Source organism: Asparagus officinalis, chromosome 2 (genome assembly GCF_001876935.1).
Source record: "Asparagus officinalis chromosome 2, Aspof.V1, whole genome shotgun sequence".
Classification (NCBI taxonomy): Eukaryota; Viridiplantae; Streptophyta; class Magnoliopsida; order Asparagales; family Asparagaceae; genus Asparagus; species Asparagus officinalis.
The window spans coordinates 25,380,781-25,395,631 of record NC_033795.1 but is presented as its reverse complement, the minus strand read 5'-3'; the positions used below and the strand labels follow the sequence as shown (position 1 = coordinate 25,395,631).

Genomic DNA, 14,851 nt, shown 5'->3' with positions numbered 1-14,851 from the left:
TGATGCATAGTATTTATATGTGGAATCTCTTTTTAAAACAATGTAGATGGACGATATTGATGAAGAGATGTTAATGAGGATGGCTTCTAATGCTACTATCTGCGGTGATTTGTGTGTTTGCTTGTTTGATGAGGATTCATAGTAGAAGCAAAACAATCACTTATCACCCTAAGGTAAAAAATAAAGAGAAGATAGAATCTGGAGCTAGGCACATAAGTCGTGTGTTTCATGGCTATGATGAGAGTTGTAGGGCTTATGTTAGAATGAGGCCGCGTGCATTTCATAATCTTGTTAGAATAATGAGATATACCGGCCTACTAAAAGATTCACGAGTTGTTAAAGTAGAAGAACAATTGCTCATGTTCCTTAATATATTAGGCCATAAAACAAGAAATAGAATTGTTAGGTCACATTTCATAAGATCGGGGGAAACCGTTTCAAAATACTTTAACAAGTGCTTGGAAGCCATTGGTCGTTTTAGGGGGCGGTACATGAAGCAAGCACCAAGTGAAGTATCACCAAAGATTTCCACTAACCCATTATACTATCCTTATTTCAAGGTAATCACTATTATAACATAACTACCCATAATATAACAGTCAAGTTTACCTTTCTATTATTATTAACTATTTAATGTATCATATAGGATTGTATTAGCATGATATATGGAACCTATATCGACGCCATGCTTCCCGCTAGCATTGTTGCACGTTTTAGAGGTCGTAAAGGTATAACTCAAAATGGTCTAGCTGCATGCACTCCCAACAAGTTATTTTTGTATGTTCTAGCTGGATGGGAGTGATCCGCAAATGATTATAGAGTTTTGCAAGATGCGTTATCTAGACCACAACCTCGTGGATTGAGAGTTTACGACAGTAATAAATCATTCAAATAAAGTATGTCTACTTAATTACCATTAAAAATATACTAAATTTATTTTTGGTAATTGTAGGAAAATATTATTTGTGTGATGCGGGCTACACTACTATGCATGGCTTATCTCCTTATATCGAGGAGTGCGGTATCATCTAAATGAGCACAAGGGTAGGCCAATCAATAACAGACAAGAGTTGTTCAATTTAAGACACTCATCCTTAAGGTCTAAAATTGAATCAACTTTTGGGGTATTAAAAAATCGTTTCAAAATCCTATCCGCGATTACCATTTTCCAACTCAAGTTGATATAGTTATTGCATGTACTATACTTCATAACTACATCGCCATACAAGACCCGGGAGATGAGTTGTTGCATGAGGACAACCATATTGAAGAGGATGGAGATGAAATAGCAAATGAGGGTGAAGAGGATGTTGTTGACTTTACTCAAACTATGACACAAAGAGAGGAAAAAGATTCAAGAAATGAATGGAGAGCAAAGAGGGATCGAATTGAAATTAAAATGTGGGAAGATTATTGTGATAAATATCACGGTGGAGACACAATCGAGATTAGGATGTAATTTAAGTTATATTTTCCATGTATTATTATACTCGTTGATATATTGTCTACTACCTCTATGTATTCGTTGATATTACAACAATACTCATGGATAAATGAGTATATTATCATTATGAATGCTATTTTTGCATATATCCAACTTGTCAGTTTGTGGTTCTGGTTAATTTTGTGCTTGTTTGCAACCTTGATTATATGAGTTGCTTGGCTTGTTTGCATACTGGTTTTTCATGCTTGTAGGTTATTTGAGTTTTCCGAATTTAGCTATGATGATTGGGCTTTATGAATGCTACTTTTTTATGTTTGTACTCTATTATTATACTCACATGAGGTTTAAATTTTGTTATTTATCTGTTTTCATTTGTCGCAATCAGTCATGGCAGATTCTAATGAAAGTGATAAGTTCAATAATACTTCACCTAGAACACCAACAACACCCACTTATCCATACTTCCCGGCTCCCCCACCATCCACTAAACAACTATTCCCTCCGCCCTAATACATTGCTCCACCGACTTATCCATCTTACAATCCTTATGTTATGAACTACTCATTTATGACTCAACAACGCATGTCGTTTGTGAATATGCTTAACAGTGGCCACCCACTTATCCATACTTCCCCTAGTACCCATTCAAGTGAGACTCATTCTTTGAAGATGTCAATTGCAATTGACCTTAAGGATGACGCTACCTCACCAAGCAAAAGCAAGAAGCGGCCAGTTACTAAAAGAAAAATGCCACCAAAACTCTTGAACAAGAAAGAGAATACAAGGGGGTGCCTAATGCTAAATGGACTGCAAAGAATGATGATGTGTTAATCCCCTTCCTTGCTCAGATGGCAAAGGATGGTCTCAAAGTTGACAAAGTTGATAAAAACTTTAAGGTGCTTGCATATCGAAGAGCTACAGAGGAGGTCAACAAGAAGTGTGGCACTGAGTTCACAAAGGAGAATGTCATGAACCATGTCAAATCCTTGAAGGGTAAATATTTTAATATGCGCACCGTCATGAACATGAGTGGGGCTGGTTATGATCCACAAACTAAGATTGTCACCATGGATCCAGATTGTTTTGATAGGTGGACACAGGTAATAATTTTGATAAATAAGCTTGTTTGAATATTTACTTCTGAGTATCTAATTTTGTAATATTTTATTGTATAGGATAAAAAATGCAATAGCTCTAGATTAAAGGAGTATTTGAACACTCCTCTCATTCACTATGAGAACTTGTGTTATATCACGGGAGATGACTAAGCAAAGGGTGATTTCACCAAAGATATGACTGAAAAGCTTGGCTCTAGACAACATGATACGAATAGAGATGAGGATCATGTAACACTTAGTGATAATGAGGTTGATTTATCCTCAAGCCCACGTCTTGAGCTCGAGAAATCAATTGGGCAAAACCACAACTCTCAAGATAAAAAATTGAAGGCTTCTAGTGGGATAGCTTCTGCATCAATTGATACATCAACTCCTAGGAAGAAGAGTAGCAAGGCTAAAGAGGATGAGACTCTCATGCGTAGTTTCATTGACACGATGTCGTTCTCAATTCAAAATCAACATGGACGTGTAGTGCATTGGAGTGAGACCATGGCGAATGCTCTAATGACGCATGAGAATGAATTTTCTGAGGGGCTATTGGATAAAGTGCTTGATTACTTGTATGATCATGAATCAGAATCAAGGAAGTTGATCATCAAAACCAAAAATTCTCAAAAGCTATTTATAGAGAAGATTATCAACGAGCAAGGGTTTGACTTATGAAAACTTGATATTGCACTACTTTTGAAGACTTGACATATCTATTGCTTTTGTAAACTCATTGTATATTTAACATTGCACTACTTTTGAAGACTTGACATATCTATTGCTTTTGTAAACTCATTGTATATTTAACAACTTAATAATGTAACTAATTTTGTAAGTTGAACACTTAGTGGTGTAGTTTTATGTTGCTAATTATGTAAGTTGAACACTTAGCGGTGTAACTTTATGCATATTTCACTGCTTTTGCCAATATCTTCCATATTTCACTACTCTAATTACAATCTCATTACAACTTTGGTTCTTTTGCAGTTTTATATAAATATGATTAGATATGATGCTTGATAGCAACCTACATTACACGATATGTATTAGTATGGCTACATGGTTGTTTTCAAAGTGGGCAATGATGATGGTCTTAATTAAGAGAATGCAATCTATAATGTTTTGCTATGTTTAGGTAGGGTAATCTAGGATGATAATGCAACCTATATTATATTTACAATGTTAGGTAAGGCAATCCATTCATGTGATTACAACCTACATTATATTTACAATGTTAGGTGAGGTAATCCATTCAGTTGATTGCAACCTATATTGCAACATCATTGTTAGATGAGGCAATCCATGTATTCAATTTTAATACCTATATCAAAGCCCCTACCTTGGTCCTATTATGAGTTTTCATACTGGTTTCTTGTCTGAACCTTTGTTAATAATTTGTTTCTGAGCATGTTTGTTACCACACTTGTTTCTGAGCATGTTTGTTTGCATACTGGTCCTATTATGAGTTTGTTTCAATGATTGTTTCTGAGCATGTTTGTTTCAATGTTTCACAATTATGTTTCAGGTATTGAAACAACACTCTATATGTTTCAGGTATTGAAACAACACTCATTTGGGGGGTGTTTTTTGAGCTAATGAGAGAGAACTCTCCCATCAAATTGTTTTATTGACAGTTCATGGTTATAATTCCTTTATTTGTGGTTTCTCAAGTCTACTTTTGTACACAGGTTTATATTTTCCCTAGATATCCATTTGATTTCTGCTGAAACATTTTATGTCTGATTGAGCATAATGTGAGCTCATGGTTACTTGTTTGTTTTCTATGATTTGCTTGTGAGCTTGTTTCAGATTCAGTTTGTTTCAGACTCAGGATGTACTAGGCACAAATTGTTTCAGATTCAGTTTGTTTCAATGGTTTCTTATGAGCTTGTTACAGGGTTTCTTTGTTTCAGATTCAGTTTGTGCTAAATGGATTTGCTTGTGAGCTTGTGTCAGATTCAGTTTGTTTCATATTCAGGTTGTTTCAGATTCAAGTCACAACTTCAGATTCAGTTTTTTTCTAATGGTTGCTTGTGAGCTTGTTACTGAGCATGTTTTTGATGGCGGCTATGATGATTGGTCACATATGGATTTGCGGCTATGACGATAGCGTTATGAACTTTTTTCATATGTCCAGCAATTGACCTTTTTTCATCAGAATCTAGAAAGGTTTTGTTTCAATTTTTACAGTTGGCCTGAGTTTACATGAGGGTGTTGTTGCTTGTGTTCTTGGGTCAATCTTTCTTGTTTGTGGTTGCTTGCTTGCGCTCTTGGTTATATGAGTTTGTTTGTAGACTGGTTGTTTCTTGTTGTTGCTTGCTTGCAGTCTTGGCCAAAACATGTCGTTTGTGAAGATTATAGGAGCTTGTTTGTAGACTGGTTACTTGCTGGTAATATGGCGTGCTGGAAGCCTTGGTTTGTTGTGGGTTTTACGTCTAATCTGAGTTGCTCTTGGATCCAACTTGCTTGTGTGTGGATAGGTTTTGTTTAATTTTTGATAAAGGGGCCTGAAACAAACTGAATCTAAAATAAATTGAATCTGAAACAAGCTCATAAGCAACCATTAGAAAATGATACTTGATGGTCATATTTTGTATAAACTGAATATGAGCTTGGGTTCTTTTGAAGGTTTATATAAATATGGATGGATATGATACTTGATAGCAACCTACATTGCACGATATGTATTGGTATGGCTATTTTGTATTGTTCAATTTGGGCAATGATGATGGTCATATTATGAGAATGCAATCTACAATGTTTTGCTTTATTTAGGTAGGGCAATCTACGATGAGAATGCAACCTACATTGTATTTACAATGCTAGGTGAGGCAATCCATTCATTTGATTACAACCTCCGTTGCAACATCATTGTTAGATGAGACAATCCATGTATTCAATTTTAATACCTATATCTGAGCCCCTACCTTGGTCCTATTATGAGTTTTCTAATGGTTGCTTGTTTGAGCCTTTGTTGTTTGAGTTATAGCTTGTTTCTGAGCATGTTTTTGATGGTTTGTGAGCTTGGTTGTTTCAGATTCAGTTTGTTTCAATGGTTGCTTGTGGGCTTGTTACTGAGCATTTTTGTTTCAGATTGAGCTTTGAACATGTTTGATGGCTTGTGAGCATGTTTGTTACTAACCATGTCAAGTGCATATTTCACTACTTTTGCCAACCATGTCTTTGAGTACATTGCTATCGGCATGTATTCACCTGTGGTATGTGTGTCAACTTTTCTTTGCTTCAGTCACTCCCAGTGTATTTTGAAGGACAACTTGTTGATGCTTCTAACTTATATATTTATTTCTTCTTTCTCTATGATTTTAGACACTTGTGGAACACCTTGGGAACATTCCCTAAAGGTTTGTTACCTGCCCCATAAACATGTTATCTGTGGTTTGGTTACTTCAAATTTATTGGTAATCTCATTCAGGCCTTATATTTGTTCTATGTACTTTATTCCTTTGTTTTTTTAATGTAGAAAGGCTTGAACCATACTAGCAAGTTATGAGGATCTCCAGCAATCCCAATATACCCTGAAAAAGAAAGACTTCATCATATAAGAACAGAAGAAAGCTGGTTTGCAAAAGTCCAGATATTTTCATATAAACTTAAAATTTTTTTTCTTAGGTTCTTATCTGAGTCTGTTATAGTATTGGTGTGTTTGATCTTTGGCTTGTAAGGATCCAAACGTTGAGTGCATAATTTGTTTGAACTTCACTGATGATTGTGTTTGTTGGAAAAATTGTAAAGAAGAGAATAAAGAAAATGTGACTTTGATTCCTTTAATCTCGGTTACAACTTGATTACAAAAGAGAGGAAAACGAATTTGATTTTCCCCTTTGTTTAAAACTGGGTTCTTCTTGGCAGCGATGGAGTGCTTCCTTCGATTGATTGCGTCGAACTTGCTCTCCGTTGACGATCCGACCGTCTTTATCTCGTGGGAACGATGAACTTTCGTGGAAAGTTTTATGAATAACTCTGAATGAGTTTAAGAACTCTGAACGAGTTTGAACTCTGTGAATAGAGTTGTTGGAACCGAAAATTCGGTTAATAATCAAGCTGTTTTTCTGTTGTTGAAGGATTCTCTCAGATTTTATTTTCTGAGGTTGGTTCAAAAATCCTATCTCCAAGGATTTCGTTGCTGTTGTTACCCAATCTCCAAACCTGAGTGGTTTTGATGATAAAGAAGCCAACCTTTGATCTGATTATCAAAAATCCGATCCCTTAACTCTGTCGAGTTTGTTGATATTTTATAGGGGGATAGGAGATTGTAACTGACTCCTATATCCGCTCCTACGTGGGCGAAAATCCCTCAGAACGTGGGATAAACGGTTTTGGAACCATTCGACTTATGTTTGAGTGAGTCAAACGCCCAATCTGGCGTTCAGAACCTCAACTTCGTGTTCTTTGAATTGAGACGCGAAGTTGGGTGTTAGCTGAACACCATTGAACGCGAGGGTCGCTCGCGTTTGGTTTGTGCCTTGATGACGCGAGGGTCGCTGTTGGTTGAACACCTTTGAACGCGAGGGTCGCTCACGTTTGGCTTGTGCATTGTCGACGCGAGGGTCGCTGTTGGTTGACGACGCGAGGGTCGCCTTCATTTCCAAAGTTATGACGCGGGGATGACACCCGCGTTTCAGAAGGAGTTAGCTGATTTGTAACTTCTTCTGTAGAGCGTTGCAAGGACCGTTGTTCAATAATCCTAGCTTTAGCTGTTGTGGGGTGTGAAAGCCGTCAGATTGTAACTTTCACTGTAGATTGTGAAGACTGCTGCATAGAGTTTTCATCAGTTGTCGGAAGTGTCGTTGAATTGTAACCTTTCTCGATCTATGTGAAAAGTCCTCTATTTGCCGCTTTCAATCACCGACCCGAAAGCTATTTGATTGTAGCTTTTGTTGTAGGAGCTAGACGGGAATCAACATCCATAGTGTCTTAAAGATGAATATTCGCCCATAGCTCTCTACCAAGCAACTATTCGACTATATGTTTCGATCATCGACCCGAAAGCTATTTGATTGTAGCTTTCGTTGTAGGAGCTAGACGGGAATCAACATCCATAGTGTCTTAAAGATGAATATTCGCCCATAGCTCTCTACCAAGCAACTCACCAACTGAGTCCAACTTTTTATTTCTGAAATCGTCCCACTGCTCATCAGCATCTCTAATAGTTGCTACGATATTAGCCATGCTGTTGTCACAGCCATCAAGATCAATCATCTCAGAGGTGAGGTCGCGTTTGTGGCAATTGTGGAGTTGCGGATACAGTGATTGGGAAGTCGTCTGATTGTGACCTCCGTTGTCGGAGCTTGTTTGAATAAGCTATCTATTGTGATTTTTAGACAACCTACAGAACCCCCTCCAAAGTTTTCGAAAGTTCGCGGTTGACTGGGACGAATTTTCGGAATACTTTGGATCCCAGAATTTGGTGGATTGATTGCTCTTCCCGCCTGATCGAGTCAGATGATTTCGCCGTTGTTGACTGTACTCTATCTGTACTCCTCCAACAGACTCCCCAGTGGAGTCGTTTGTTTCTTCCTGGCTTTGGTCGCCTTGGTAACCAAGAAATTACTGTCATAATGGTCCAAACACAGAGATCTCTTTTCTGCCTTTGAGGATTGGAACGCGTGGGTGAGCCCAGCGTTGAGAAATTTGAACGCGTAGGTGAGCATCGCGTTTGGAAGCTGAATCAACTCGAACGCGAGGGTCGAGCTTGGGCGGGCTGATGGCCTCGAATCCCGTCCGTTAGGATTTGACAGCTCATAGCTGTCTATAAATAGACCGCTAGGGGTCAAATCAAGAGTCATTCGACTCTTCTTGAAAATTTAACAAAAAAAATTTCGTTTTCTTCTCCGTTGGCAACTGCTCATCTTCTCCGACGAGATCCCATGGCACCCAAGAAGTCCTCCAAGTCCGACGTCGCTTCCAAGCCTGATGCCGCCGTGGCTCGAGGATCTGCACCGTCGGTGCCGACCGGCGGCGCCGCTGCTCAGGCGAATGTGACGCCCCAGCTTCCTTTGATCGGTGGTGAGTACGACCTTCGTGGTCATTAAACTTGCTCCGGCAAGTTCTGATCTTGAAATTAACGAGGAAACTCGTTCCCATAACGCGGGGCTGGACCCCGTCGTTTAATCTTCTTGACGAGGGGTTTAACCTCCACGTCTCAGATTTTTGACGCGAGGGTCGACCCACGCATCTGAACTTTTCTGACGCGAGGCTCGACCTTCGCGTCTGAGATTGTCTGACGCGGGGTTCGACCTTCGCGTCTGGGCTTGTTTGACACGGGGTTCGACCTTCGGGTCTGAACTTGTCTGACGCGGGGTTCGACCTTAGCGTCTGAACTTTGATTTTGAGTTGTCTAACTCTTTGCTTCTTTTTGCAGTGCGCCATACTAGCGAGCCTCTTCTCTTTCGCCACCATTTTGGACATGAAGGTGGTGCAGACATGAACTTAACCTTCAGCTCGCGATTAGAACTCCCAGTTTTCCGAATGAGGGAGAAGAATCGCGTGGAACTGATCACCCAAGCTTCTCATGACACTCTCAGGACGTTGGTTTCGGACGCTCGACTTGAAAGCCCAAGCCGTAAGCCCATAACCAAACCTGGATATCTCTTCGGGGACTTTGTTGACTTCAACGCAAGCACTGCTTATGATGGGGACTATAAGTGGCTGCGGAGAGTTGAGGACCGCAACCTTTTCTTGCCCAACATGGAGAGAATGTTCCCCATATCTTATTTCCAGTGCGCTTCTGTCCCGAGGCGTATGGATTGGCCCCTGGTTAAGGATCAAGATGGGGTTGCTCTAGGAGCTCTGACTTTCTATGGGGTTCGCCCCGTTGGTTATAATCGGCAGGTGACAGCTTTACGGCCGAGTTTATTTGCTAAGGAGTATCCCCTTGGCGAAGTACCCAGTCCGGCAAAGACCTTCGTTAAGAGATTCCTGGAAAAGAAAGGAGAGTTTCCCGCACAAGGATTTAGAACTCCTGGCTGGGTTCATTCTCCAGCGGCGGGATGGTGGGCTCAGATGACCAAGTTTGTTCTGAAAGAATTGGAAACTCCTCTTGCCCAAGCTGGATTGCTAGTTCCTGTGCGGGCTACTGAGTTCGGGATTATCCAGAGCCACTTTCATTTCTTCTCCATACTGGAGAAGTATAATCCTGATAGTTGCACTTTCTTCACCCCTGTGGGGGAGCTAGGCTTCGCTCTTCACGAGATGCACGAAGTCTCGGGTCTTGTTCTCGGGGATTTGCCGTATGAAGAGTTCGTTCCGGGCTCGGCGGAACTCCAGATTTTAAAGAAGACCAGTCCGGAAATTTATGCCACTCTCTGGGAAGTCATGTGTCACTTCCACATTTGCATGCAGCTGACGGGGGTCCGTGGAGGCGGCATCAAGCAAGTGTCTTGGGCGGAATATTTATTCCATAACTTGACCACTAAGGGAGCTTCAGTGACCCGCTTGCCTGCCAGTACTTTGGAGGAGGTTCAGGCTCGTATTGACGACGCTACCTCCCATTACACTAACGAGGCCAAGGAAGATGTTTTCCCGGCTCACACAGAGTTTGAGAGCTTTCATTATCAAGCTCTGATTCCAATTTCCGACGCGGCGTTGCTAGCTGGATTCTTGATGCTGTGGCTCAAACGTTGCGTCGTTCCTACCAGGCCGATCGATGCCCTTGCTATTGAGGTGGTCTACCCGGCTGTTCTCTTGGCACACGGGAGACCTGTGAGCCTCCTCAGCGCTATGGTGGGTTGTCTTCAGTACGGATTACGGGAGTTGGCCTCTGAATTTGTTGATGTTACAGAGGTGGAGTCTGAGGGCCACAAGACCTTCAAGACTCCCAATCCCCGGGTGCCGATGCCATATACATATTTGATGGCTTGGTACGTGCTCCACTGTCCTCCTATAATGAGTGCAGCCTCTCCCCCGGGAGACTCATTCATCCCATTTGTGCAGCGACTAGAGTCCGCGAAATGGGAAGGGGGGTACATGGTTAGGATCCGCCAAATCTTAGCACGGGACACTAACTTCCATATCTACCGATGTTTCCCTGATTTCGAGGGCGGTGTCTATGGAGCAGAATATCAGGATACGGCGGGTCCTAATGGATTCACTCAGCTGAGCGGGGGGGTTTTCCATTGGCTTTTATCCATCAGGCCAGGCTACCTGATCTTTCGACAAGGCGCCAACTGTTTCGTCGAGCCTTACCAACCCTACAGGTTCGCTCGCCAATTTGGGTATGATCAGTTGTATGTCGGGAACCCTCGTCCTCAACTCTCAGTTATAGCCAACTTATATGAAGGAGCCAGGGCTTGGTATTATTCTGTGGCAGGTTGTACCAAAGCCATCTTCAAGCTTCCCCACAAAACTGCTAATTCCTATACCTCCATCAGCTTCTGCAATTGGTATTACGCTGCTTCTCAGACTCCCAACTTCAACTTGAATACATCTTGCCTGAAGGACATTAGGCATATGTATAATTCAAGAAAGGGGTCTAAGACGTCTCGCTTGAGGGGGATCGATGAGTTTCTATCCATCGAGAGTCAGCCTGCCGAACAGGAAGAGGAACAAGGAGCTGAGCCTGTTCCAGTGGAAGAACAACGAGCGGCTGATCCTCCTATGACAAGAGCAGCTGGGAAAAGAAAACTTTCTGCTGATGAAGCCGGCCAATATGATAAACAGATTCGTCGGAAACTTCTGGTGGATTCTCCTCCCAAAAACCAGCCAAAATCTAAGTTGATGGCTGAGGCCATCAAAGCTGCTAAAGATGACGAACCACAGGAATCATCTGTGGCTGGCCTGCCGCATAGAGCGGGACTTCGTTCTCATGGTCCAGCTCTGTCGGGCGAAGGTTCTTCTTATCATCCTCCTGAGGACGAAGAAGATGAATTAATGGTTGCAGATGCAGAATCTGCTCCGGTGATGGATCTTCCTAGGTCTCCTGCGTTGGAGCCAGGGGGTCTCGAAGATAATCCACCTCCTTCTCCTTCAGCATTAATGTCACAAGCTGATGATTTAATGCCTAGTCCTACAACGGGACTTATGAAAAGCCCAGCCGCTGGTGCAAGTCTTCCGGAGTCTTCAGCTGTTCCGGGTGATGAGGAGCGAGTTGACTATGACGACTCCCCAGCTGGTGATGCAGTTGACAGAGATAGAGGTGATGAGGACGCTGATGTTGGCAACATGTCAGGTGAAGGTGAAGATGACGATGAGAATGATTCCATTGATGACGTCACCACTTTTGATGATGATGCTCCCAAGGTCCCGTCTGATAAAGCATCAGGTTATACTCCTTTTTATCTTACCGGTAAGCTTGGTTTGTTTCGACTTCTTCCACATGCTTTTTCTGCGTTCCGACCGTTTTTTCGTGCAGGTTCACCTACTCCCGGGACTACTTCAGCTGCTCCTTTAGAGCAAGAACCTGCGCAAGTGTCGGCTCCTTTAGAAGAGCAACATTTACCTGGTTCTCCTACGGCGACTGTTCCGCCTGTAGCGTTGCCTGAAACCACTGCCGCTACTCCTCCTCCGGAACAACAGCTCATGCAGGTATCAGCCCCTATGCAAGAGCAATCCATGCCTGACCCTTCTGTAGTGGCTACTTCACCAAAAGCGGTGATGAAGATCTCGCTCACCCCAACGGAGGCTGGGCCAAGCTCTTCTCAAGCGAAAGCATTGATGGCTTTGACCTCAAGCCCTTCGCAATTGAACATTTCAATCGCCTCTGCAGCTTCAGCACCTGGATCGCCTGCTAGTCATCATCTTAACGCCTCCATCTCAGCTGCTGAAGGGGTATCTTCAGGTGCAATTGTCAGTCTCGCTAATGCACCTAAATTCCTCCAAATCTCCTTGGTGTACCTAAACAGTCTTGCGAAGACGGTAGTCGAGTCCTTGATGAATGGTCAAGGAACTTTGAACTCCTTTCGACCTCTGCTGGAAGCAGGCTTAAACGGGGTCAGGAGTGTGGGCGAAACTCGATGGTTCGAACGCTGCTCAGAGATTATCCTTCGTTTGGAGGCGAAATTACAACGCTTCGAGACCATGGGCCATAGTGACCTTCAGCCGCAAATTATGTCCACTTTGGCTAGTCTTCAGGTCGCTGAGGTGATACACCGAGAGACGCTAGAACGGGACTTAGCTGAAAAAGAGCGTCAGATTGCAGAGCTTCGTGAGCGTAACACTCGGAAGCGAGAAGAACTAGAACGCTCAACTGCTTCTATGAATTCGCTTCGGGACAGACTGGTTGAAGCTGAAGCCGAAGTCCTGCGATTGAAAGCTGAACTCTCCCGCGAAGAAGGCATTGTCAACATCCTTAGTACCCAGAATGCAGCTAGTACTTTGGAGTATCATGCACAAGCTCAGGCTCTGGAAGACGTCAGAAAGGAAATGGCGGCCATCATCATACCCAGCGAGGATGAACTTCGAGCAAAGGCTGAAGCTATGGTGCGAGCTAACCACGAGGCGGAGTTAGCTGAACTCAAGGCTCAACTCATCTCTTTTGATTTAATGCATGAGTGAGTTTGGTTTCTGTAATGTTCTTTTGACAAGAACAAAGTTTGTTTTGTATCACTTTCTTTTGGTTCTTGAATAAAAAGTGATATTGACTTCTCATTGTTTCTTGCATTTATCATTTTTTGATTTTAAATACAAGTCACGAGAAATGCCTGAGATGTATTCCTGACTTAGAATATACCTCCACAATGGTTCTGTTGCAGAGAACTCTCTTTATTATCATTTAAGACAACTCTAGAAAGTTTCAAACTGCTGAGGACGAATACTCCCATAATAGGGTTGACTAATAGAATTCTTCCTGTGTTATGTTTTGCTTTAAACACTGAAAGAAGTCTATAAATGCTAGAGGTGTAGATTTCAATTATTTGCATCCAAGTCCACGTTTGATTTTGAAATTCCAAGCCTCTACAACCAAGTCCAGCAGTCCGGTTCTATTGGCTTTTTGCTTCAATGTGCTTCTAAAATGCTACAAAAATAGAGAAGAGAGATTTTGAGGGGTTTTTATATTTAATAATATTTATTTATATTTTCATTCAATTATGTGCAAACTAATCTAACAACAATTATTAATGGTATATTTATTCATATAAAATAGATAATGAGGGTATAAAATTGTAATAAAATGTGATTATCAAATACCCCCACACCTAAACTTTTGCTAGTCCTCTAGCAAAGAAAATAAAAAGAAAATCCTAACTCACTTTCGCAGGAATCGCGGTTGTATTTAGCGCATACAACAAGCCTTTAAACCCCTAGGTTACCCTAGTGGACGAGTTGTAGTCTCGTGAGGGTTTGCAGTGAATATACCCACAAAATTCGGTCAACTTGCCAAGTTAAATAAGTCAGTAAATAACAGATTTTCCTTGATATATTTAAACATTCTAATTGAAGCTAGTTAATAATCAAGAAAACGTTTTTATATATAACTCCAATGTAAATCCCCTAGAAAATCTTTTTCATTATAGCAATACAAAACCAAGTCAAATCTTAGAAATTTAATTAAAAAGTTTTGAAAAGAACATGCCAACTCTTTGTTTTAAATAACTTTCAAGTCTCTTGATCAAAAATTGTTTTTCAAGACCATATATACAAAACAACAATATATAAAAACAATTGTTAGTGTTATATATATGTATATTTTTTTCCACTCTCTAATTCTTGGTGATTGTTTTCTATTTTAACGGGCTTTCTAAGTGACCATTTAACGAGTTTTGGGCCAATGAATCCCAACCCAATTGGGCTTAGGTCATTAAGTATAGAGATACTCCTTGGGCTTAATTGCTCAGTCAACTTAGGCTTTATAAGATAGAATCACCTTGAATTTAAGAGTTTTTTTTTTTCCGGTGGTGCCCATTTTTCGCACTCTTCTTTTATAAGGTTAGTTTTTTTTTAATATATATATGTGTAAGTATATATAGTCTTTTAAAAAAAATGTATAAATCAAGATAACTTGAAAAAAATATTTTCAACTCTAAGTTAAGCATGCAAAAATTTCATTGTTTTTAATTAAAAATCTAAGGTAAGACTTAAGTAAAGTATACTAGTTGAAAAATCATTTCTTAAGAATTTTATTTAGAGTTATCATAAAAGATGAACTTGAATATGTCACTAACTAAGAATTAGAAAATTTAAAATCTATCAATTTGATCAATTATTACTTAACTCTAATTTGGCAAGTGAATTTTTTTTTTTACTAACAAAAGATAAATGCTGAGAGAGAGAAAAAATATATATATATACTAAAACAAAATACTAACTAACAAAACAAAAGCTTAACTAGCTTACACCCCCATAC

General features: G+C 40.7%; 1 protein-coding gene across 1 annotated transcript; it reads left to right on the top strand.

The window, feature by feature from the left end:
- On the top strand, nt 492-1,459 carry LOC109830966. The gene is made up of 4 exons (XM_020398315.1): nt 492-560; nt 647-728; nt 953-1,021; nt 1,179-1,459. The coding sequence occupies exons 1-4, from the start codon at nt 492-494 to the stop codon at nt 1,457-1,459; spliced, it is 501 nt and encodes a 166-aa protein (XP_020253904.1).

Excerpts from the sequence above, each read along its gene's own strand:
- LOC109830966 (XM_020398315.1), top strand. The coding sequence starts at position 492 with ATGAAGCAAGCACCAAGTGAAGTATCACCAAAGATTTCCACTAACCCA. Across the intron at positions 561-646 it reads TATACTATCCTTATTTCAAG|GATTGTATTAGCATGATATA; the intron begins GTAATCACTATT and ends TGTATCATATAG. Across the intron at positions 1,022-1,178 it reads TCCTTATATCGAGGAGTGCG|TTGATATAGTTATTGCATGT; the intron begins GTATCATCTAAA and ends TTCCAACTCAAG.